The 26,531-nt window shown below is 32.9% G+C and overlaps 3 protein-coding genes across 10 annotated transcripts in view; all 3 read left to right on the top strand.

The window, feature by feature from the left end:
• The first annotated feature begins 2,617 nt into the window (after positions 1 to 2,617).
• On the top strand, positions 2,618 to 16,294 carry LOC123695952 (septin-2). 3 transcript variants are annotated; one of them, XM_045641904.1, is made up of 10 exons: positions 2,618 to 3,070; positions 6,316 to 6,507; positions 6,676 to 6,934; positions 8,622 to 8,772; positions 10,683 to 10,848; positions 11,329 to 11,485; positions 13,119 to 13,203; positions 14,268 to 14,362; positions 14,816 to 14,964; positions 15,046 to 16,294. In XM_045641904.1, the coding sequence occupies exons 1-8, from the start codon at positions 3,058 to 3,060 to the stop codon at positions 14,352 to 14,354; spliced, it is 1,110 nt and encodes a 369-aa protein (XP_045497860.1). In that variant the 5' UTR covers positions 2,618 to 3,057; the 3' UTR covers positions 14,355 to 14,362; positions 14,816 to 14,964; positions 15,046 to 16,294. The 3 variants fall into 3 exon arrangements, with proteins under 3 accessions (XP_045497860.1, XP_045497858.1, XP_045497859.1); XM_045641902.1 differs by lacking the exon at positions 2,618 to 3,070 and adding an exon at positions 4,376 to 4,791; XM_045641903.1 differs by lacking the exons at positions 2,618 to 3,070; positions 15,046 to 16,294 and adding an exon at positions 4,376 to 4,791 and having other exon boundaries at positions 14,816 to 14,983.
• A 5,131-nt stretch (positions 16,295 to 21,425) lies between these two features.
• LOC123695958 (density-regulated protein homolog) lies at positions 21,426 to 23,129 on the top strand. The gene is made up of 4 exons (XM_045641910.1): positions 21,426 to 21,788; positions 21,877 to 22,047; positions 22,653 to 22,792; positions 22,920 to 23,129. The coding sequence occupies exons 1-4, from the start codon at positions 21,611 to 21,613 to the stop codon at positions 22,962 to 22,964; spliced, it is 534 nt and encodes a 177-aa protein (XP_045497866.1). The 5' UTR covers positions 21,426 to 21,610; the 3' UTR covers positions 22,965 to 23,129.
• A 711-nt stretch (positions 23,130 to 23,840) lies between these two features.
• Positions 23,841 to 26,531, top strand: part of LOC123695946 (serine/threonine-protein kinase unc-51) — a 31,737-nt gene continuing 29,046 nt past the window's right edge. For all 6 annotated transcript variants that reach the window (XM_045641888.1, XM_045641889.1, XM_045641890.1 and 3 more), the window contains exon 1: positions 23,841 to 24,220. In XM_045641888.1, the coding sequence (XP_045497844.1) occupies positions 24,092 to 24,220 (129 nt within the window). In that variant the 5' untranslated portion in view covers positions 23,841 to 24,091. The remainder of the gene's footprint in view (positions 24,221 to 26,531) is intronic.

A 26,531-nucleotide genomic window follows, 5' to 3' on the forward strand; every position in this document is an offset into this window, starting at 1 on the left:
CGCAAATACTACTAAACCCATTACAATGAAATTTACACATACACAAACATATAGAGGGTAAGTTGGATTAACACATGGGATAGGTTTTATCCCAAGGGAACGTGAACTATGGGGGTTTTTCTTTGAAAGCGCGGGCGAAGTTGCGGGCGGAAAGCTAGTATGTATTTAAATAAATACGGCTATTTCTGGAGGATCTTTCTGCCTGTACGAATAAAATAACTTTAACTATAATATTCAGAGGGGAGCAATAAATAATGTTCCCTTTAATGAGGACTCGTGTAGCATTATATCAGATGACCCCTCCAGAGATATAGCTATATTTTAGGTCAGACACACTAACTTATATCTATGTACAGAAATATATTTTTCGTAGTTTTTAGTTTCTATTAGATTTATATGGGTACTAATATTACAAACAGGTAAGATTTCAGAATTTAGTTTGTTTGTCGATTCAGCTCAGCGAGATTTGGGGTTACACCAGCGAAATTCATGGTTCCGACGTACATGTGTGCATATTTATATAATTCTTTTTTTTCATATCGGACATTTACAGTAACAGAGTGCAATGTATTGTTATATGTAATTGTAATTATAATCATTTATTTTGTGCTATTCCACGACTTTCATACATTTCCTTTTTTTATTTATTTATTTATTTATAACACTTCATTGTACAAAACAGTTAAGGAAATGTGGTACAAATTAATGAAGTACAAAATTTTGCACAATAGGCGGCCTTATTGCTACACAGCAATCTCTGCCAGGCAACCTGGTAGGAAAGGAAATGTGAGTAGAATACCATTCCTTTCCTACCAGGTTGCCTGGTAGAGATTGCTGTTAAGCAATAAGGCCGCCTTTTGTACAAATGATGCCTTTTTGTGATATTGTTCTTTCTTTATCTGCTTTGTCCATTCATTTTTGTACAATAAATAAATAACGTAGGTATTATGTCCCCAATTTTTCTCTTTCATTAGTCATGCTTTTAAAATTCCTATAATCGGTTCAGGAGGTTTCCGAGGAAAATCTGGTTTCGTCAGAATTACTGAAAGATAAACAAAATTACCGATATTATGAGAAAGTGTTAATTGATAAATATTTGAAATAAATGATAAATATAATTATTTGCGTAATAACTATTTAGTAAGTATTGTGTTTTTGTACGTACCTATTTCAAAAATAGATTTTGTTTACCTAATTTTATTATTCCTACTATGAAGGTACTATTGCGAAATTAGGTACATATCTAGTTCAATTCTATAGAACTCTCAGCCTCAGAATTTGTAAATCGAGAAATTGAATAGTTCAATTCTACAGAATTCCAGTATTATTTTATTATACCTGCCTATTTATGCGATAGAAAATTATAGATAGAAACAAGTCTTGGTGTGTTAGTTGTCATAGAGTTTTAGAATACGGTGTGACAGAAAAATGTTATAGCCTTTGTGAGAGTGAATAGCAATAATGTAGAGCTACTAATTTGTCGTGAGATTATAGAGCGTTATGATTTCAGTTGATAAAAAAACTGTTGTATGCTTTTGAAATAAGATATTAGATACGTATGCATGGAGAGGTGTTTTGAAGCATAGGCAAATAATACTATTATACACAAGCTTTTTCCCGCGGCTTCGCTACCGTTAAAATTGTAAATCTAAACCATTATCGAATCCATCTGAAGACAAATAAAATAAGGAGGATTTCAATGACAAAAATATACACACATTAATTTTCATAATTTTCGTAATGTGTTATTACATATTACATAGAATATGCTCTACCTCTCCTTTCCTTTTAACCAACTTCCAAACATAAAAGGAGGAGATTGCACGTTTGTTTATATGTAAAACATGCAAAATATAAATTAATAATCTAAATAATTTACACGTTTTTTTTTCTGCAGACTGTCACATATTATTATACTTTATCGTGGATGCTCTATGATCAAGTCTCCTTCAGGCTCTTGTAAATGTTGTCACTCTATCATGAATGCCAACGATATACAAGAGCTTCTTCGAGATGTGGATAAGCTATTCACTCATATATCGTTAGTGGTTAATACTTCTATGTATTCACCATATCCATTTATAGTTAACACAAAATTATATTTTAAATGTGTAATGATATAAATTGCTGATATCTACTGAAAATAAATTTTTCATTACTTAAGAAAATTATATTTTTTAATTGTATTAATAGTTAGTTAGTTTCAAACAAATTATGTATATCGCAATTTATTTTATTTGATTGAAGTTTTCAATAATCAAGGGTGATTTGTGAGGGTCGCTTAGCTTTGACATTTGAAAACTGTGCATTAATTAAAATATTTTATGCAATAATTGAAGTATTGCTAAAAGAGGGTAAATTTGGCCTTGAACGCTGCACACCTTTCTTGCATCTGGGGCATTGCAGAAGGTTCGTATTGTGAGGTGGCCGTACAGCGCAGGCGTAGAGCTTTGTGCGATATCGACCGGTGCTTCCGCACAAAAATAGGTGCGCAGTTGAGGGTCCCGAGCGAAGCGCCGACCTCTCGCGCAGAAAGCTTGAGGCCAGGGACGCAGGGGCGGAGGGGAGCGAGCTTGGAGGGCGCGAGCTCCCGGACCCTCACATTACGTAACCCACACGCACAGGACGGCGCACAAACAATGTGATTTTATTTTTTTTTCGATTTTTCTACCGTTTTTGATTATACAATTTTTAGAATAAGTATCGTGATAGTATATAGTTCGCGCGATTTTTATTTCGCTATAGCTTTAGTGATTAGGTGGTAAATATGTCGACAACATTATTCTACGCACATTATTTATTGTTGAGATAATATTTGATGTTGTTGAAAAATGAGATCTCCGTTTATTTTTGTGGAAGAATTATAGTTTTTGTTACACTGATTCTAAATCCCGGGGTTAGTGAAATGTTTTTTAAATCTTTAACAAAAATAAGGAACTTTTTAAAAATATTATGAAAATTTCATATTAATTTTCATAAAGTATTTTAAAACCTTATAGTATTATTTATATATTTATTAAATATAAAAGAAGAAGCGATCTACAGTACCTATTGAACATGATGGCCACGGGTAAGTATATTATTTTTTCATTAATATTAAATAAGTAGTTATAATGTCCAATCGGTAGTGGTCAATTTTTTAAATTATTATAAATCAACTTTGCTTATTAAATTTATCAGCATCAGCATCACTACATAGGTAGTTTAAAGAAAGTCGCTTTCTCTGCCTCTATAGGTATCTCTATGTCCCTATGTACGATTAAATCTTTAAATCTACGCAACGGATTAATTGGATGAGGTTTATTTTAATTGATAGAGTGATTCTCGAGGAAGGTAGACCTAATAAATTATATACTAAATTAAAGTAATTGGTTAGGTTTAAGACAAAGCGGGCGAAGCGAACAAAATTTGTAGCTTTTAATGTTAGTCAAACTACAAACAATCGCGTTTTATGATTTCAATAAATAAACATACTAAGGTACTTCTTTTTTCTATTAATTGTGCTTAATAAATTATTTATAATTTCTTTATTAAGTCCTTTAGGACTGTTGTGAAATAAGAATAAATAAATTATACATAACTGTTGAATGTAGATATACAATAAAACAGGACGTTGTAGACATAAATTAGATAGTTATAGTACATACTTATCTATATATTGTTACCTACGTCGCTCTTGAGAAGTGAGGAAGGGCGGGGATTCTGTTCGGAGACGGATGGAGTGGAGATGGGTACCTATAGCTAAATATTTAAAGTTTGTCTATTTTCATTATATTCTTCTTTATTTTACCGAATAAATAACGACGCTTAATTTGATTTTGTTTTGAAACGCCCATGTGGTATCAAATCTACCTTTTTAATATGCATGTATGCAAATATAAATTATTATCATGGTCCTATTGAATACACTGAATTCGCGTTATGCTGATGAATAAAGAGATAACATATATGCATAACCGGAAAGGTAGTCTTTAGTTACCTACTCAATTGAAGAAGAAAGCAATTCAACTTGTCAGCAATCATATTCTGTCACTCAATGAATAGGGATTGAATAGGGATCTATTACGGATTCAGATCATAAGCAGAATACTCATGTGTATATGACATATACACATGAGTATTCTACCTACTAAAAACTTGCAAATATCAAACATGATTCCTACAAACTCAAGAGTCAAGGCCTACAAATCAAAATAATAAAATCCGTTGTGAAATCCTAATCCGTTCCCAGGAAAGTTATACGTGTACTAGTCAGACTGTAATTTAAATTAGGTACACCGGGTCAAAAGTATATAACATTTAATTTAATTTAACTGTGATTAATGAATGACGTAACTAAACGCCTGTCCGAATCTAACAATACAAGTTGTTGATGTTGCAGTGCGCGCGCAGTTTCAACGTAGCCGCTGTGCTAGCGAAGCGCGCGAACGGTTGACATTTTGCGTCATTTTTCTGATATTTTCCGTCACGATATTAAAATCATTGTTGGCGTTTTGTGTTCCTTTTATTGGTTAAAAGTATGGATACATAAGTAATAAAAAAATACTTTTTTCAATTAAGTGCAAATTATTACTATTAGGTACTTGAAATAAAATAGTGTTTTAAATAAGTACACAATTGAGCCGGAAGAGGAAAATATTACATTACAAGTCCAGGCAATGATGGAAAGTGATTCCTTTGCGATTGTTGATATAAATATAAATGATAAGAACACAATCAATACAAACAGAGATAATGCAATAAATAATCACAATAAGCAAAATACTTCGATTCCCACTGTTATAAAAATACGTGAGTTACCAGAGTTACCCATTAAGTATACTTATAACTTTGATTACTTATATTTATAGCATAATTTAATAATAATTTATTAAAGTAAGAACCAGAATAATTGTGCTACATGGGTATTTGTTTTAAAACAACTGCTTTTTACGAAAATATTGCAGACATAGGTATATCGAAACTATTAATATTTTTGTACTTACCACATCCATGTTTTAATTTATTTGAAACGAATTTTAAAAGCACTTTTTTATATTATGTTAGTATGTACATGAGATTCGATGACTGTTTCCTAACAATTGTTATCATAGAATACTTTATTGAGAACGTGTAGGTACTATATCCAGGTACTTAAGTAAGTTCAATGAGATCTTCTTATTGTCTATTAGAGGCGTGGGCCGTGGGAGTAACCATTTTAGATCATTCATGTTTCTCACGTACACATAAACTTATAAATCTCATAGTATTCTGCCATACAATCAATATTTCTTCGAAAATGTTGTAACTGAACAGGAATATTTCAAAACTGTACTGTATTTAATAATGAGCTACATTAAGGTCACTGGTAGTTAACGATTGCATAGCTTCCCAGTTCCCTAATAATAGCAACAGCACAATTTGGTGTTAGCGCATTGATGAGCACGTTTGTCGCTTCCGTTGTCCGCCGTCCTCAATAGTAGAGCCGTAGAGGTACCGTGCGGAAGGTGGACATTCCCGCGAGAAATCGCGCTCTGTGGACCTACGCGGCCCTGGGAAACTATATACCATGGATATAAAACAGATTATGTCATTATATATAGGTACTCTGGAAACCTGTCCTGTCACACTTCGCCGCTCTCGTTGCAATCATTGTAATATAAGCCTACAATAGAAGCACAGTGTAGCTTACCGACAATGCAAATTATTCTCAATTATTTGCAAACGATTTTCTCACAAATATATAATACCTACTAGCTTTCCACCCGCGGCATCACCCGCGCAGTCAAAGAAAACCCGCATAGTTCCCGTTCCCGTGGGATTTCCGGGATAAAATTTATATTTATAAGTCCTTTCTCGGGTATCAAAATATCTCTATACCAAATTTCATGCAAATTGGTTTAGTACTTAAGGCGTGATAGTAACAGACAGACAGACAGAGTTACTTTCGCATTAATAATATTAGTATGGATGAAGTATATCGCTGTTACATATACTTCCGAGTTTGTTTCGTGAACATAGAGCGATCTTGTTGTTTATCACAAAGTTTATCACCTTACGCTGTGGTACCGTGATAATATTTAGCCTAATAATAGGTTAAAAGAGATAATAATCTTAGGTTATTTATCATTTTTTAAATCATTTACTTTAGTTAGTTCCGTTAGCGTTTAGCTTAAGAACACGTCCTACCTAGACCTATTTAAGGACTAATTACTCCCTAATGGATTTAATTAAAGTTTTGAAATATGTTATTGTAGCATTTTGGCTTCCAGAATTATTTTCTTTAAATAATTAACATTTCAAAAAATAATAGGTTCATTAAATATCTTTTTGCAGAACGAGATCGCGGCGAGCGTGATTACATTGGATTCGCGACTCTACCGGAGCAAGTGCATCGAAAATCAGTAAAAAGAGGATTCGATTTCACGCTCATGGTTGTAGGAGAATCTGGCCTAGGCAAATCCACTCTCATCAACAGCTTATTCCTGGGAGACCTGTACAAAAATAGAAAAATTCCTAATATTCAAGGTAAAGTTGAAATAATAAACAGTTTTCGTGCATTTATTTACATAATTTAAGGTATACCTACCTATAACCTACCTGTATTTGTAAAGCTAAAGACTGTTACCGCAATATAATTCATGTTTACATAAGATTAATGTTTACATAACAAACACGTTCTGTGAATCCTAACAGATAGGCTAGAGAAAACAACAACAATAGAAAAGAAAACTATGGAAATTGAGGAACGCGGTGTAAAACTGCGTCTGACTATAGTGGATACTCCGGGGTTCGGTGACGCGATCAATTGTGAAGATTCATGGAGAGTTTGTTCTGCTTACGTGGATGAGCAGTTCCGACAATACTTCACTGATGAGAGTGGCCTAAACAGAAGGCATATGCAGGATAATAGGGTGCATTGTTGCCTTTATTTTGTTCCGCCGTGGGCTCATAGGTAAGTGTGGTTCTGGAAAGCAGAAGCTTTTTGGATGCTTTGTTGCGCTTATGAATCGTAATTTTTCGAGTCAATATCTACCAAATATTTGTTGACTTGTCTGTTTAAGTGCTTTTATAATTATATAAATTTACATATCTTTAATCATAAATACATAATATATTGTTTCGTAGGTATACATTCATCGCCTGTTATTGGCACTTATTAATACATTCGTTACATTTGCAAAAAATCGATTAATTGTAATTTAAAGAAAACAACAAAGGGCACAATAACATAGGTTTTGATAAAAATATCATACATGGTCTAAGCGTCAGAAACACACGTGCGCAGAGATAAAGCGTATAAAATAGTGTGTCATCCTAAATTTCATAGGATGTACTGTTCTTAGAACGTGAAGTATGTTTATTTAGTTACATAACATATTCACTATTATTAGGCATGGAATTCTACATCGATCCATATTATATTCGCTGATGCCTAAGGAGGTTGTGACGCACTAAGCCTTTGTAATCGAATGTAATTAGTTGGACAGTTCATAAACACATTATTGCATTAGGTGCACACACGAAGGGGTAAATGATTTTTTATTTAAATACAATGAAACTTTATTTTATACTGGTAAAATTGCATCATTGAGGAATAATAATTCAGTCATCAGTTTGCGTAGAAAGTTTTTGGGGTTTAGGACAATGGATGATTTTAAAGATTTGGTTGTGTTTTCGTATTAGGTACCTACTTTGCAACCACGTATGTTTCCCGCTCGCACATTTTTCCATTAGGTATGGCTATGGCAATGGATAAATGGCGTCGAGACAGAAAATTTATTATTTTTGGGATAATTATCTATTTTCCCTGTCACTTAACGAGGAAGATTTTTTTGGACAAAATAAAAAACCTACAAATCACCCATTATTTTCCGGAAGGGACGTCCAAGTAAACCCCTTTTTCAACGAAATGATTGGACAATTAGTATAATATGTTTGATCGTTTCTTTTTAATATGAACTTTTTAGGTAAAAGAAAGAAAGAATTTTCTAATAAGTATATTATCAACTACATAGTTATATGTTTATATAATATAGAAAGTCACTCGATATTTTGTGTAACGAAGGCCGAAGCAAGCATAAGAATTGCTTCCAATAGACGTCTCAGTTACTGAGTGATGTAAATACCAACACTCAAATAAAAACATAATTGTTATAACAATCGACAGCTTAATAAACAATCGTTATTTGGCTATTATGTTTAATACAAAGTACCCGTAATGGCGCATTATTTTAGAACTATTGCGATGACGATCAATAAAATCTTGTTGTAGTTTTGATGGCAATGGTCTTTTAGATTGGTGTCTACTGTCTGCCCTTCGGTTGATGCTTTAGCTTTTCTATGACTGAAATTGAACGTATTGTATAATGTATTGTATTGAATTATAGAAACAGATTGTAGTACCTACCTATTTATTATAAAAAAATATGTTTTACTCATGGTTTTACTAATGTGCGTTTTTATTCTATGTCAATATCTTGGCTATAGATACGATTATTTTTATGATTTACTAACTTTTATGACTTATACTAACTATCGAGAATACATCGTCAATTATACTAGTCATATTATTAAAAAAATAGCTGTGAAAAAGCTCAAAATTTTCCGCGCAGCAACTAAACACCAAGCCACACTTTCAGCTTGCGGCAGGTAGATTTAGAAATGATGAAGCGACTGCACCGCAAAGTCAACATTGTGGTTGTAATCGCGAAAGCTGACTCGCTCACTGCTGCCGAAGTGAAGCGGCTCAAGGCGCGCATACTAAGTGACCTGGATGAACATCAGATACAAGTAGGTAACTGGGTATCTTATTGTTTGCAAGTCCCGAGATGCATTTCTATGCGTGCTTGGCGCGTAGTTGGTGCGGCAGATTGTGTGCGTATAATAGATTTTTTTTTGGGTCATGTAAAAAGTATATATTACTAGCGGTCCGCCCCGGCTTCGCCCGTGGTACATGTTTACGTTTTCTCTACATAAGAACCATCCTCGTACTTCAAGGAATATAATAAAAAAAGAATTATCGAAATCGGTTCAGCCGTTCTCGAGTTATGGAATTACAACGAAAAGTGGCATTGATTTTTATATATTAGATTGACAGATAAACCGTGTTATTTTTGATTATCAATATTGAAGTCAATTGTACGCATAAAGGTACCTAATATAACCGAATTGTATAATAATTAGGGTTATGTAAAAACCAGATATAATTGATTGAACTTGTACATAGCATAGGTTTACTAGTCAACTTTTTCAATTTATTTTAATAATGATGTTCGACAGTATGTAAGAAATAATAAACGATATTTATAAATACATTTGTTCCCGCAGTCATGCGTAACGTAATTTATTTTTTGTCTATATTCCCCAGTACATTAAATTTAGTTCCAGTAGATCAACATATATTATAAATTGTAACTGGATAATAAAACGTCTCTATAGACGAGTCACGCACGCAATTTACAGAATAATTCATCAATCATAGTTTTGATTCATAAGATTTACGCATGAAGGTACTTATATTCTTATTTCTTATGTTATAATATATGTACGATTATATAGCTAATATATTTTCCTATTAGGTATATGTAAGTAGTTATGTATGTATTATAATAAAAATTGTACTTCGTTTCCTACTTAAAGTATAATAACTATAATGTACATTATACTTTTATTTACGGACTAGCTTCCGCCCCGCGACTCCGTCCACGCGGAAAAATTAAGAAAAATTAAGATTTTTTTTTTTCTACGTATTTTTTCAGGATAAAAAGTATCCTATTTTACGCCCAGGATAATAAGGTATAATTATACCAAGTTTCATCGAAATCGAACCGTTAGTTTTCACGTGATGCCTGAACATACAGACAGACAGACAAAAATTTTTTTAAACTCATATTTGGGTTTGGTATCGATCCAGTAACACCCCTTGCTATTTATTTTTTCAATATTTTCAATGTACAGAATTGACCCTTCTACAGATTTATTATATTATGTATATTATTTATTTAATGTATATAATATTATTAATAATGTAAAGCCTATAGGTATTAATGTGTTGTACATATTATAGGTACCTACTATTTATATAACAAACCTTAATAAATAAACCCCGTTTCTTTCATAACTTGCTGTGTCCTGCGGCCTCACCCGTGTGCTTGCTAAATGCCATGGGCTTAACTGCCCTTTTAAATTTTATAACGTATTATGGATGAACTTGACCTTGACTGTTTGCCCTTTTATAAGTTATCGATTGCACTTGACATGAAGGAAAATACAAATAAATGTTCCTTCTCACCCAGTGCCGAGGCCGCCCAGGCGCAGGGCCCGTAGCAAATTCGGATCTCTAAGTAGGTACTAGGTATGTGTTCTTAAATTAAAGTGATAAGAAAAGAATTAGGAATAATTTCGATAATAATTGCACCACCACTAGCGATAAACTTCGCTTAAAAATATGCCTTTTGTCTCGTGCTACGGAAATTTAGCTTCCGCATGCAGTTTCAAGTCAGTTTCAGTCCAATGAGTTACGATTTGGGGATCTTTAAGAAAAGAGCCTACCTTAAACGGCGGCAACATACTCGCCATATCACTAATATTTAGAGTGCAAGTGTGCGGCGATGATCACTTATTACCCGGTGACTCGTCCGTTCGTTTGGCTGCACCTAACATAAAAAACTATGTTTACTCCGCCTTTGCTCGTACCAAAGGTATACCAATTCCCCGAGTGCGACAGCGACGAGGACGAGGAGTTCAAGCAGCAAGACCGTGACTTGAAGGCGGCCGCGCCGTTCGCGGTCGTGGCCGCGGACACCGTGCTCGAGGTGGGCGGCAAGAGGATACGCGGCAGACAGTATCCGTGGGGAATTGTGGACGGTAATAATAGCAATAATAGCATTACATTTATTTAGATAACACCATCATAGTAAACTTCCTTCTATTGCATGACAAACTATGTTAACACTAGTTAAGATCACAATTATCAAACAATCTAATAACTAACCACTTACCCAGTCTATGAGATATAGGTAATAGCTGAAAAAATAACTTGCTGTTAAATCAGACCATTTGGAATATATGTAAAAATACAACTTTTAGGTATAGGAGTTCAGGTTCAGTTAGTCCACGCTGGATGAGAAAGAAGAACATGTAAATTAACATTAACATCAAATTTTCTAAAGAAATTATTCATTACGATTTTTATATAAAAAACCACGACAGGTTTCTTAAATATTACTTTTATTATACATATATTTAAAGTAGCAACGTACTACTTACTCAACCAACTCAAACGTCACGCAAGCGCCCAATAAATCCATTAGACAAATAGAAAATCATATTATTTTGCATTAAAAGTGGAGAACCCAAGACACTCGGACTTCACGAAGCTGCGCACGATGCTGATATCCACCCACATGCAAGACCTGAAGGACGTGACGCAAGACGTGCACTACGAGAACTTTAGGGCGCAGTGCATCTCGCAGATATCGCAGCACGCTATGCGGGAAAGAGGGTAACTGATATTTTTTTTATTTTTTGACAACAACTTATATGCCAGTGTCAAGTCTTTTCAACTGTTATGTTTTCAAATCTATATTTAACTCGATAGTCCGAAATGATTTGTTTTGTTACGAAATATATTAGATAGGGAGGCGAGGTAGCTAAATGACGTAATTCAACGGCGTCGTCGAGACTTATCAAAATCGAAAGAGAAAATGATTTCGAAAAGAAAAGCTTCTATGGTAAAAACCATTTTAGCGGTGGGTTTGGCGTGTACGGATTTTCAAAAATGTAAAAAAAAACAGTTACTTGGGCATTCTCGAGCGCGTCAGATATTCATACTACGTATGCCCCAAGTCCCTCTGATAACAACGGTATACTAATCTGCCGGTTTGCGTGGTGGGGCTAGGCATAAAAATTCGTCAAAAATGCACAAAAAAAAAAAAAATTACTCGAGCGCGTCAGATTTTCGGAAGGGGTGTTAAGTAGGCCCCAAGGAAGCTCCCCTTAAAAAAACTGACGATTACGACATGACGATAAGTTATGATGAATTTTTGAAAATGCAGAAAAAAAGAGTCCTTTTGAAATACTCGAGCGCGTCAGATTTTCATAGGGGAGGTATATCTCGGTATCCTGAAAGCATATTTTCTTAATCTGACAAAAATGTTGGTGGGTTCTCTTAATCTGACCGAAAAAGGTTTGTGGGTTTCTTTTTTTTAATCATCGTTATTTCATATCAATTTTTCTTAACTCCCTCAGTTTTCGAGATATACACAAAAAACCGGGAGTTTGACTTTTTACGATGCTTCAAGTAAAAAAAGTTTTAACTTTGGACAAAAATGAAAAGAGACCTTTTTTTGTAAAATAAAATTACCTTTTTTGTTTATTTAAACTTTTTTTTTGGAAAAAGCAAAGTTCGCGACTTATATGCTGTAACGCGTTTTTCGGAAGATGAAATGGCTCCTCCAGACTTCCGGTCATGCGGAAACCGGCAGATTTTGTATTTTTAGTAAGTTTTAGATTATATTCTTCAAAATAAAAATAAAAACAATCGCGCTCGAGAATGCCGGATTAACGTTTTTTTTTTTTACAAGTTCGCGACCCTATAACTCGGCGGCGTCAAGGACTTATGGTCAGATTAGTTAAATTTAGTCTTAAAACACTAAAATCAACCCCCAATATCTTAATCTGACGCGCTCGAGTATTTCAGACTATCGATTTTTTTTTACTAATCTGATCGTCTATCCTAGGCGCGCGTCACTACATATAGAGCTAAATAGTTAACAAGGTCGTTCTATTAGGTCTAAGGTATCTCTCATATCTTAAACTGCCACGCTCGAGTATTACAGAAAATTCCCCTCTTCGCCTCCCTATCTATATTTCACTTATCTCACCGTTCATATTATTATTAACTAGGTAACTTTTTATTTCCTGCAAACTTATCTTTAAGGAAAATATAATAACGGCTTCGCATAATTTAACTTTACAGTTGTTTAAAAATTTAAAATAGCGAAAATTTTTTGAGTATTAATTTCGCAAATTAATTATATATCTTAAAAAAGTGATTTGAATTTAAAATCTAATATTTATGATGCATGAAGATAATTTTTTTTTATATTAATTATCATACATTTGTTTTCTAACAGGAAACTCAAGCGAGACTCTATGGGCAATAACCACGACGTCGCAATAACTGACACCGATCGACTATTGTTGCAGAAAGACGAGGAGGTAAGAATAAAATTCGTAGATTTACATTTTTAAGAAAATAAAAAAAATAATATAGGGTCACCTTTTTTCACAAAAAGCAATAATCCTTGTGCAATAATCCATTACTTGTGCGTCGCAATGCCAAAATTTTAGCCCCTAAATTCAATGGCGGTTAATTTAAACGTAGTTCAATGTTAATGACCATTTATTTTTTTAATACTGGGTATTATAGAGATCTCATATTCATAAAGTATAAATAATAATTAAGTACCTCGAGGCAGTGCATAGTATCGAGGTCAGAAATTGATCATTGCCAGTCTTCAATATAACACTTAAATATAGGTCACAGATATTAATGGGTCACCTATTTTTCGTTCTCTGGGCTCTAGCAAATTGGTTAACGATTATTTGAACCTATATTTGTATCTGTTTGATTGAAATAAATTATGAAACAAGATATTTATACTAAAAATATTTCAACTTACCTACTTACATATAATAAGTATTATTTCAACGGAATATGTAACGTTTTTCAAATGTCAACTTATCGCTCCGTATTATTTGCAATTCAAAACGTGTGGATTTATAGCACGTTCGAAATAAAACCTTTTACTGCAGTGTTACGTGTTTGCTAAATCTGCGGCTGGCCTACATAACTCGCACTTTAACGGTTTTCCAAGTTCTTTTATTTGTTTTCATATCTTTAAAGCGCCTTTATAAAAAGAAAAGTAAACAAGAGAATGGCTTTCTTTCACAATATGTACATTGTAAAAGAAAACGATGGAGGCATGTAATTAATTTCTAAATAAATATCATACTAATTTAAATACATAAGAAATTACATACATAATTCTGTTATAATAAGAAAGGCAAAATTTTTTCGAGTCTTTTAGCTAAGAGCTTTTATTCTCGTGGAAGCGACCCGTTCGAGTCATAAACATAAAAAAGAGCGTGTGTGACGAGCACACCTGTCATTACTGAAACTTCTTTGACAAAATTCAGATACCGAAGTCGTTCCCTTACTCCAAAAATGTCTCTCCTAACTACCAAAGCTCAAAATCTAATAAATTTATTTTTATTTTCAGATAAGACGAATGCAGGACATGCTAACACAGATGCAAGAAAAGCTAAAGGCGTCCGACAAGAAACACGACAGCATCATAGACGTATAGACTGCATTGTGTAGAATCTAAGAGCATAGGTTTATTGCTCTTAGGGCGGCCGTACACGGACCGCTCGAGCAGTTAACGGCTGAGCGCCGTACACGGATGGCTCGAGCGGTCGGCGTCAACTGCTCGAGCCGTCGGTTGTTGACCGCTCGAGCCGTCGCTATCAACCGCTCGAGCGGTTGATTTTTTTGACTAGTCAAGTCATTGATTTTCAGGGGAGGAGAGAGCCGACGACGGCTCTAGCGCAGTCAACGGCTCGAGCAGTCAGTGTATGCCTCACGACCGCTCGCAAGCCGTCAACGGCACGGTGGAATTTCGTCATGCAGTTGACGGCTTGAAGCGGTCGCGACGGCTCGAGCCGTCACGTGTACGGCGGTGAATGAATGCCTATAGTTCACCGCGCGGTCGCGGCTTCAAGCGGTCGGTCTCAACTGCTTGAAGCGGTCCGTGTACGGCCGCCCTTAGTGTAGAATAGTCAAATTGCAATGTTTACATAGAAGTATTAAAACGAACCTCTTTAGAAAAATTGGATGAATTTAGACTTTTGATAAACTTACCTACATGTAGTTGTTAACTTACGGTTTCTATTCAATCCATCTTTTTAAACTCTACAGTGTCAACCTTAGATTAAGGATTGGTCTCCGCGCGCGCGGTCCCGGTCGTAGCGCGCGCGGAGACCAATCCATAATCTAAGGTGTCAACATTGTTCTTTGGTTCGACAAATAACAATATTGACAAGTATTGGGAAATATCAGATGGTCTGAATAGAGATATTTGGCACTAAATATTGTACCTAGGGCTAATCAGTTAGGCGAGTCTCGATAAATTGCAATTATGAATTAATACAAAACGGACTGCAATAATAACCATCCATTATTGTATCTATTTAATTTTCCTGGTAAGATATTTAGGTAACCTATGCATTAATAAATAAATATTATCTAACTTACAATATACCTAGATTAAAAACTCACTCGCCTATGTTCGAGACTCGAAACTACCTACCTAGTAATACATAGTATACAATTTTTTTATTTTTGAATTAACATCATACGATTGGATTATAAAACGATTTTATGTAAATAAAAAAATAATGTGTTCCATTGTTTTCCCATAAAAGTTTCACAGTTATTGACCTAACATCTAAACTCTAAATTCAATTATTTCGTTGAAAAAAAAATACAATTGGTTCAATAATTTACTTACAAGGAAAAAAAACATTCAATGTTTTCCGTAGTTTAAATTTTTAAATGTTTAGCACAAATAATTTCATTGGTAGATAATTATTTCTAACCTTTTATGTACATAATTATATAATAATAACTACATATTTAATTTACTTTAAGATTTTTGAAAATTTACTTCAATCGTTAAACATTTCCATTGAAATTCCATATCTTTCATTTTTAATGTATATAGGTGACAAAGTATTTATTATGGGAGCGTTTAAAGGATTATTCTTATTTGCAAATAACGAAAACATCAATATAATATTATATATTAGTAATTACCAGCTGTCATATAGATAATAATCAGTGGATCACCTACAGTTAATGATTTAAAAGAAAATATTAATTAGAAGTAGGCAATTAACTAAGTATTAATTATTATTAAGACTTATGATCTTAACAATAATTAGTAGTACTAGTCTATTTATTGTTATTCACATTGAAATGTAACAATGACACATCTTAATTTAGAGACTAATTTTTTTAAGAAACATTTCTTTATTGCTTTATATATTTTAATGATCCTGTTATCATACAGAATATTATACATATTACATAATATCTGAATGACCCTTTAATCGGTATCGATTAAAGTATTCCACGTACCTTATACCTATTATTGTTTATTGCGAAGATTAAAACCAAAGTTTTACACTGTACAATTGATATTATTTTTTATTATTAACTATTAAATAAATTGATACTTTATTTAAATTTTGTTTTACTGATGTCGTACTTTGTATGGTCCCTGATTACTCGCTTTCATCATTCACGCTACTACAATTAGCATAGTAAGTTATTAGACACACAGTAGACCAATGACCTATTATACTAGTAGACGCGGCATACGCCAACATCATTGCACTAAAAAACAGCGTAATTATAGTCCTTTCCACTTAGAGCGTTTTCACATTGTCCGGTCCGATATCGGATATCGGGCGCCGATAGCCGATATCCGATATCGGAGGCTAAGTAAAATGTATGATTTAGGTACCTGTCTTTCACATTGTCCGGTCCGATATCGGATATCGGAGCCAACACCGATATTCCCGTGAACTATCGGACGATAATGTTCAGTGTTACCAACTCAATTTTCGAAAAGGTAGTATACCAACAGCAAAAAAAGCACTAGTTTGTGTATTTTCAGTCATTTCTAGGCGCTAAATGTAAAAAAAATCCTTTCATTTACTTTAAACCTTTTTATTAAGAAAACATTCATTTAAGTATTTAAAGGCATTAAAAATACTATTTTTACGGGAGCTACTTTAATACCGTCCTATAATATACGGCAATTGGCTGAACTGAAGTAAACAAAAATAGATTGCGTTCTTAAATTCAACCGTATCTTCGAAATATTAGTGTCTTTTATCTTTATTTACTCATTCTGCCTCGCTCCTCCTCCTACTTGGACTACTGTTGTGCTGTAAGCTGTTTATTGTATTGTTGTCATTGAGTCACAGATTTAGTGCTTTGTTTTAGCGCCGATATCAAACCTGTATAATAAATAGCACATCTAAATAATATTAAGTATAAAATAATATCAAATCTTTTTTATATTTTACTTTTCTAGCTATTTTGAAGTCGGTTTCTTTTTTGTAGTTATTTTTACTGTATGTACAACTACGATCTATCAGTTGAATTTTTTAAAATCAAACTCTTTTTATTGAAAAGAAAATTTACAATACGGCAATTTTGTTGAGTTTTCTCTAAAATTTCAGAATTAGAATGCGGCGACCTTACATTTTGTCAAGAACGCGCGGCGACTTTTGAGCATGTTTGGCTTGTTTACTATTTTGGTTGTCTGGGTTCGTGCTTAGGCCCCGTTTCCACCTGCAAGTAAACTCGCGGAAGTCTTGCATGAGTTACTTGCAATGTCGTTTACATATCCTGCAATTTATTGCTGCAATAAATGTCATGCAAGAAGCTCGCGCATCATACTATCGCAACTTATCGCGGAGGTGTTTACACACGATCTTGCGAGTGACGGGATAGGAATTACTGTTACAATTTTTCTATTCTATTTTGTGAAATAAATCGTATACTATAATTTATAATGTGTACTATTTAATGTAAAATGATCTAATGAACTAATGTAAATAATATATTGTTTAAATAATAACTTAGTTAAATTATAAAATTAGCATAATATAAATATATTGTATGCCAATTTGTTGGTGAATTGTGCGGACATGAAATTTATTATAAAAACTTTGTAACCACAACTCAACAAATAAATTTTCATTTCACTTCATTTTCAAAAAATAATCACATTATTCCATCTTAAGATCTCATATAATCCTATTGACTTTATAGTTTCTTCATTCTTCACAAGAGCATTCACGACTCATTAATTTCAAATAAACAAAAATCAAAAGCCATGTGGGCGATACTTGCAGCTTGCTGCGAGATATACGGAACTAGACCGATAAGCTGCGAGAACTGTCGCGAGTAGACGCAGTCATGTTTACACATGCTGTCGCAACTTCTCGCAAGAAGCGCTTGACAAACTGTCGCGACAGAACTTGCAACATAGTTTACACATGCAAGCTGCTGTCAGACAGACTGTCGGACAGTTCTTGCAGAAGTTTACTTGCAGGTGGAAACGGGGCCTTAGATTATTTAAATGGCTATATTATTATTAGTCTGTGGTACTACGTAGATAATTTACTATTCTGTGGTAGATAACAGCACCTACATTTGTAAATGTAATTTGAATTTATATTTGCCAGTTTCGTCGCTTTAATACTGAGTTGAATTTTATTTTATTTTATTTGTATAAGAACATAACAGTCGTACATGATTTAATATAAAAAAGTTCTAAAAATAATTCACTACGACCACACAACATGTTCTATTATTAAAAAAAGAAAAACAGCATATAAAAAAACAAGCCTCACAATGAAATTGAATATTGAAACTAGATTCTGACTCTGCAGAGGGTACAAATCCAAACTCCGCAGTCAGCAGATTAAACCGGTTTGAAAAACATAGTTTATTTATTACTATTTATTTTATTTAAAATAAAGTTTATTTTTTGTAACATAAATACATCCACTGTTTTTTTTAATTCTCCATATATCTACTTTTCCAGTTTCTGGCAACACTCATGATATCGGGACGATATTATCGGATAATGTGAAAGGGCAAATTGTGTCCGATATCGGATATCGGCTATCGGCTTCCGATATCCGATATCGGACCGGACAATGTGAAAACGCTCTAAGATGATTTCTGTGACACATCGATTTTTGACACGTGTAGAGATGTCTTTACTGAAATCATATCAATTGATTCCGATAATCGATAATATTTTATATGGAAAGGAAATCGATTTGAATAAAGTACCAAAATTAGTTTTTTCGGCATTTCGCCAACAATTAACTAAGGAAACTTAGCAAACAACAGCAACAAAAAGTCAACAATAACAATTACTAGCATTAACAGAATACCACGTAAGGTATCAATATAAAAATGCAACTTGTATACAAGGCTGACGCACTCGTACAGACGATTGACTCGATTGACAAACGATCACAAGATGGGCGCCGATTAAATGATTTTCCAACTCGATTTTTCAACGATCCATTTCATGTACCCGAATTGCGTAGATATTATATTTTTGTGTTCTTTTATTTTATTTTTCATTATATTAAACTAAACAATACTGTTTTTGATTTATAAGCTTAAGATGTTTCATTTTTAAATTTTTTGTATTAATGCCGCCATTAATTAAAAATATTATGCACTAAAATTATTTTGGGGTTTTAAACATAAAATACGTAATTCGGAACACGATGAAGTGTCACAGGAATCATCATAGCTGAAAAGGACTATAATACATACCTACTTACTAACGCATTATCACCAATACAGTTGTTCTCTCTTTCACTCTCACGCACGAGACATAATACATGTCTCACTCATGTACTTCGTAATAACAACTGCCGATTAAAATACAAAAAGAACGTCCAGCCACGACGCTGAATGGTGCGTGACTAAGTGAAACTCGGGCACTTACCTGAGTTTTTTCTTGCCAAAATAGAGAGCGGGTAACGTATCTAGCTCTTTTATATATCATAGCAGTAGACTAGCTTTTCGGCCGCATTCCCCATTCCCGTGGGATTTTCGAAGTAAAAACTATCGTGTTAATCCAAGTTACCCTCTATTTGTGTGCCAAATTTTATGACAATCGGTTCAGATGGATACGGAGCGGCTGTATTGAATAAAGATTTTTAAAACATAAAACAGTAGTAGGGGAGTCCACGACTTCACGATGCTAAATGTGTTAGAATAGAGTGTAGACGATAGCGAGAAGGTTCTCATTGAGTAACTATGTACTGGTTTTTTAAGGTTTCCGCGTTGGGGCGTTTTATTTTTATTTTTAACCATTTAAAAAAGAAAAAAAAAGTGGCATGGGAATAATCAAGCGCGTCAAATATTGATATTTTTAACCGACTTCAAAAAAAAAGGAGGAGGTTATCAATTCGGCCGGTATGTTTTTTTATGTATGTACACCGATTACTCCGAGGTTTCTGAACCGATTTACGTGATTCTTTTTTTGTTCGATGCGAGATGGTGTCGAATTGGTCCCATAAAAAATTTATTCGGATAGGCCCAGTAGTTTTTATTTTATAAGCATTTTTGTCTGTATTTGTAAATGTTGCAAGTGCAAGTTTGAAGTCCGCAGTTATCACTTGTACATGCTTCGGGACGTCACTGAAATAAAATATTCATTAATCTTGGTGATTTCATGGCTATGAATAAAGGGTGATAACTGATAAGTGAAAGTACTCACACGCGTCAGATTAAGATTTTTGTTTTGTTTTGTGTGATTTTATTGATTACTAGCGGTCCGCCCCGGCTTCGCCCGTGGTATGTTTACGTTTTCTCTACATAAGATCCATCCTCGTACTTCAAGAAATATAATAAAAAAAGAACTATCGAAATCGGTTCAGACGTTCTCGAGTTATGCGCTTACCAACACATTTTGCGATTCATTTTTATATATAAGATTTGTGTGTGCAATTAAGAGTATAGGTAATAAATAAAAAAGATATAGGGGGGGTTAATTACAATCTAAGTCCCCATTTCGCTGATCTGACGATTTGAGCTCACCCGATTTATCAAGCGTCACATGTCCAACATGTGTCCAACTAGATAGCGGCTGATAGCGAATTATAACCTATCACTAGTTAAGTATATCGCTCGGCTAAATTATAATAGTAGTGAGTTCAATGAAAATGTAGAAGGGCGAAGTAAAATAATAGGTTCGTCAAAATTGTGTTATGTACTCTGTTACACGTAACTAGTTGCTAGAAACCTTAAGCTAGAAACTGAAAACCTTTCGAAATTATAAAACACATAGACAATATACTTATGTACGGCAGTACGGCACAGTATTTTTTGGAATTGATTTGTTATTCATTGGTGAATTTCCAATTATTTCCTTAGCTCAACACACAGAAAATGTGAAGAGTGCAAAGTGTACAGTACGCGACACGTAAAAAGAACGCTGGATGAAACTGATGGCCTGATGGGGTGTGTTTGCGCATGGATCGAGCTTTGCACATAAGCTATGTGCCGATTATTTTATTTTTGAACTAGGCTCGCGAATCGTGGCTTCGCAACTACCTATTTGTTATTCTTATACCACCTCATAACACCAAATAGAGCGATAAATCGCCAATGCGCAGCTTAACCGTCAGCGTTCTTTTTACTTTACGCGACCTGGTACAGTACAAAAGGTGAACAAGGAACAAACAGTGAACAAACCTTATCTAAAACTTAGACGATTTTGGACCTTTTTGTATCTGTAGTTTAATTTTACAAAAATCCACCATTGGGCATTGACAGATGACATTTGACGTAATCCGTCAGCGGTCAGCGGTACTCACTACTCGGCTCAAATTTTTATTTTTTAATATTTCAATTTTGATAGTATTTTTCCCCTTGAAAGTAAAGCTTAAGATAAACTCAAAACAATACTATGCAATAGACTGAGTCTTGATTTATTTAATTACTTCTTTAGCCATGGCGGACAGAGATCTTTCTTTAGGTCCTAGGGATGGTACAACATATCCAATTAAAGTCCAGTATTGCGGTAATTGTTCCATGCCAATAGAGTATTGTGAATACTACCCTGAATATGACAAATGTAAGCAGTGGTTAGAAAAGAATCTTCCAACAGAGTTTGAAAAAGTAAAAATAGGTTTGTATGTTTTGTCTTCTTTGCAAGGAATAAAGTGAGGTTATGGATGTTTATTTTCTGTTAAAATTTATATTATTTTTAAAAATAGATGAAGAAGACAATGCTGGTGGTGAAGAGGAAAAAAAACGACAGAAGCGTGGAGGAAAGGGAATGTTAAAATCTAAGAAGAAAGAGGATGTCCCAAAACTTGTCCAAGTCTCTCGTGCCCCAAGGGGTAAAAAGAAGTCTGTGACAGTTGTATCTGGATTAAGTACTTTTGGTAAGATAACAAATATTAAGATTGATCTTTAGACCTCAAATGTAAACAAAAATGTTTGACTGACCCAACCCTAGATACATTATAAACATAAATACAGTAGAATCCTTTTATTATGACTCCGGTTATATTGACCAACTGCTTATTATGACTTATTACACAGCAAAGTTTGGTTTTCATATAAAATTCTTAATAAAAATCGGATAAAATGACTTCGCATATAGTGACATATTGTTTATTGTGACCAATTTTTAATGAATTGTCCGGTTATACTGACCGAAATGAATTCTAAAACTTTCAAAGCTAATTTCTGTTTTTTGTTTTTTGTTTAATTTGAGTCTCAATGTGCAGGCATCTCTACTTTGTTTCTCTGTATTAAATACTAACAAAAACAGGAGATTGTTTATTTTCTACGATATGACGTCCGTTTATTATGACGTGTTTGATATTCCCCTTCAATGTCATTATAAACGGATTCCACTGTACATTATACCTTAATTAAAAATAAAGGATTGTGTTAACATTTAGTTATTCTTTCAATGTAAAAAAAAATTGTTAAATTAAACCAGATATACCTGTAATTGTAACACAGTTAATTTGTTTTCCAGATATTGACTTAAAAGTGGCTGCTAAGTTTTTTGGAACAAAATTTGCATGTGGATCTTCTGTTACTGGTGATGATGAAATTGTAATACAAGGTGATGTCAAAGACGATCTATTTGATGTTATACCTGAAAAATGGCCAGAGGTATACTTAGTTGTGTAGCATGTTTAATATATTTATTGCTTAATATGTTTGCTTTTTCTTCACATGTTAATATATTTAAGTAATTTATGCTTATGCCATTAATAATATCAAATTATAAATTTTACAGATTGATGAAGATAGTATTGAAGACCTTGGAGACCAAAAAAGATAGTCTTGTAATGGGTTTAAGTCATCTAAAATTGTCACAGTTGTTTCCTGAATGACAATATTTTGTGTTCCACATTACTAACTGATCAGGAAATAAGATTACAACATTTATTTATTTCTTGTGCTTAATGATGTGAATAAAGTTTTCATCATAATGTAAAGAAGCTAATTATCAGTTTCATTCATTATTTTATAAAATATTGTCTTATTAATCCAACGACCAAATCCTGAAAATAAATAAAATAAAATTTTCATTTTTGAATACATATTTCGTACATATTAAATTTTTTTGGAGAACAGTTATAGATCTGCATGCAATGTAGTGGCCAATTACGGTAGTGGCTCTTATTTTTTTGAATAAAAATAAATCCCGAATTTTACATAGCTTAAAATCCAAAAAATATACCATACTTGGTTCTTTGGTTTGGTTTATTCGCAGATCAGATATCAGTTAATATTATTTTTTTAATATTCAATATAATAATTTGGTAATTATTAGTTTTAGGTTTTAGTGAATAAAAGCTAATTTTTTTTTAAATAAAATAAATTGATTATTGATCGATAATATCGTGCTAAATCACAAAAATTGATAGAACAGTTCTAGAAAATAAATTGAAATGGCAACATTTACAATATCTGACTACCAATATTATGTCGGTGAATTTATTTAGCCAGATTTGAGATAATAAGTAAAATTACTCTTCAAGTAATTGTGTTTTTTGTTTGTGAGTTGTTAATTGTTATAAAATATCTTTGATATAATTTGTAGGCAGTAAAATAAGTTAATATGGGTCATGATGAAATACTTATTCTAAGCTGGCAACTTTTATTCTTGAAGTCTAAATTTTAAGTATGGCAACTTTAGTTTGCAAAATCAAACACAACACAACAAAATAAAATCACTTTTCTACGTTTTACGTTCATTGTATGTTGTGTTTTGGCACAGAAACAATGACTTGTTAGTGCATATTCGCATATAGTGAACAGTAATGTGTTTAGAGATTTCTCGGAAGTGATTTGGAGCTAGGACCATAATGTAGCGCGTAATCAAGTTCCACATAAGAGTAGTCCAAAATTATAGTATTGATCTTTTGTCTTTAACTTTAACAGTGTATTAATAAGGACCTAAAAATGTCTGTGGTTAAAGGAAAGGCATTAGTGAAAATGGATGTTATCCAAGTTGGTGAATATGAATTTACAAAACAAGATATTATCGGTCATGGAGCCTTTGCTATGGTGTACAAAGGAAGGAAGAGAAAGGTACGTCACTGTGCTCTAAATATTCCCATGCTTAATCTTCACCAAAAATAGTTTTTCACAATGTTTGTTTTGTTATGAATGATTTCGCGTGTTGAAATCTAGGTTGTTTCCGCATTATTGATTCGATGTAAACTTGGATGTAGTAAACGCCATTGTAGCATCTTCATAGAAGACAGCTTATCGATAAATATTTAGATCCAAACAAGAAAAAAAAATAGCTTATTGTTATTATATTACCTAAATACAAATAAATAGTTTGATCTATACACAGCCTAAATACTAAACCAACTCGTGAAACTGGTTTATTTTCGTAAATAAACAATTATTTAACTAGATAATCCAAATAATAGTTAGTTACGTATTTAAAAATCTCATTATATTTATTATTTTCATAAATAGTAAACTTAAATATAATTTCATAATAAAAGATCATTGAGAAACGATTTATCTACTCACAAAATCAAACATGTAAAGTGTTATCAATAGAAACCTAACAATAATAGTGCTAAGTTCTTAAAAAATATAGATTAATAGGTACCTATAATCTATTATGTGATATTGTTTATTTGAAATAGATAGGTATATATTGTAAAAAGTAAACCAAAATCATGTAGCTTTTACTTGTACAGTGAATCAGATAAACATATAAGTACTTAAAAAATCTGCAGTATTAAACAGAATACAAGTTACTTCTTTTCTTACACATAATTTTATCATAAAATTTTCAACTAACTTGTGCTGCATTTAGGAGCATGGGGAAGTTATGTAGGCCAATTAAAAATGTTATAAATCTTGGCAAAAACCTGTTAAGTGTATACCTATGAGACTATTTTATATGCTTACTTCTGATTTTGGAACTGCAATTACTTGAATTAAATTATCTGAAATCACAAAAATAGTTCCAGGGTTTTAAATTAAAAAAAATCTATTGATAGGAAATGTTATGAACCTGTTATCAAAATTGGACAGAATGTTGACATCAGATATTATATTACTGCTTTTACATATATGCACCTTTTAAGCAAATTCTTGCAATTGTTATTTGATTTTTTAAATTTTAATAATTAAAGTTGGTATTAAGAAATATGAAACAAGACATACAAATTGCCTGCAAATATTTAGAATATAAAGTTCAGTAATAATATTGGTAACTCTGGTTAAAATCTGTAATTTTATTAAAAACTAGGTCTATTGTTCAGCTATCAGAAGACGAGATATCAATTAAAGCCAAGAAGGAAAGTAATACAGTTTATTTACTTATAAAATATGTGTAGTTATTTAAGGTACATCCATTTTTACTAATACATACTTGTCATTCAATCACTAATTTGTATTTGTATTGTAGTTAAGCTTTGTGTGCTCCAACTACACATGAGATACACTACTTTTGATACATCTCGCAGATACTATGTTTTAAAACTAGAGTATAAGAACTAGATGAACAAGTGAGAGGAGGTGTGAAGCATTGAAAAATTGAAATAATTAATGTTATATTTGAATTGGTACAAAAAAAAAATTAAATGTGAGTTCTTCCACAATAACTTTTGAAACTATAACTAGGTGTTATATATTTTATTATGCTGGGGTGGAAATGTTCCACATCCATGCACATGATATACTATGTTTTTCTGTTTGTCACACATAACAAACAAGTATGTATAATGATACTTCCTTGCTCTGAGTATTCTCATCTTGGATTTCACTTCTTTGTTAGAAACTGGTGCAACAGCCTACAACTAAGTATGGTAGTAAGTTGTAATATGTGCCTTTCAAGGACAGCTTGCTCATCATATTCTCTATGGCTTTATTTATTCATTTTATTTCTATCTATATTTATATAGTAGTTTGTAAATTTTTTTTTTGCATATTTTTTATGTTACTACCAATTATTTTTACTCATTTAATGACTTAAATAAGTTATTTTTCGTTTAGTTCTGTAGCCTGTGATACATTTTATTTTTATTTTAATAGATTTTTCTCTAATATTGTAGTAAATTCTATTTTAAGCTTTGGGGATTTCAAAAACAAATACCTATATTTTCCTGATACAGAATATCTGAAGACATGTAAATATATGAAATATAGATATGACTTTCATTTTTCTATTGCTTTTGTTGCTAACCACGCACGTACGATTTTGGCTCAGATGATTTATGCGTGGGATATCGCCCTCATGTTATGTGAATAAGCTATTAGCTCTCCCGTAAATACTAGTAAAATTCTTGACTACAATTTAGCTAGTTTATCCCAATAATTGACAAACAATTACTTAAGGCGTATGTTGAAATCAGGTCAGACAGTAACCGATGAA

Source organism: Colias croceus, chromosome 12 (assembly GCF_905220415.1).
Source record: "Colias croceus chromosome 12, ilColCroc2.1".
Lineage (NCBI taxonomy): Eukaryota > Metazoa > Arthropoda > Insecta > Lepidoptera > Pieridae > Colias > Colias croceus.

Coding starts and splice junctions, on each gene's coding strand:
- LOC123695952 (XM_045641902.1), top strand. CDS start 4,659: ATGATGGAAAGTGATTCCTTTGCGATTGTTGATATAAATATAAATGAT. Junction 6,935..8,621: donor GTTCCGCCGTGGGCTCATAG/GTAAGTGTGGTT, acceptor CCACACTTTCAG/CTTGCGGCAGGTAGATTTAG. Junction 10,849..11,328: donor TCCGTGGGGAATTGTGGACG/GTAATAATAGCA, acceptor TTGCATTAAAAG/TGGAGAACCCAAGACACTCG.
- LOC123695958 (XM_045641910.1), top strand. CDS start 21,611: ATGGCGGACAGAGATCTTTCTTTAGGTCCTAGGGATGGTACAACATAT. Junction 22,048..22,652: donor ATCTGGATTAAGTACTTTTG/GTAAGATAACAA, acceptor TTTGTTTTCCAG/ATATTGACTTAAAAGTGGCT. Junction 22,793..22,919: donor TACCTGAAAAATGGCCAGAG/GTATACTTAGTT, acceptor TAAATTTTACAG/ATTGATGAAGATAGTATTGA.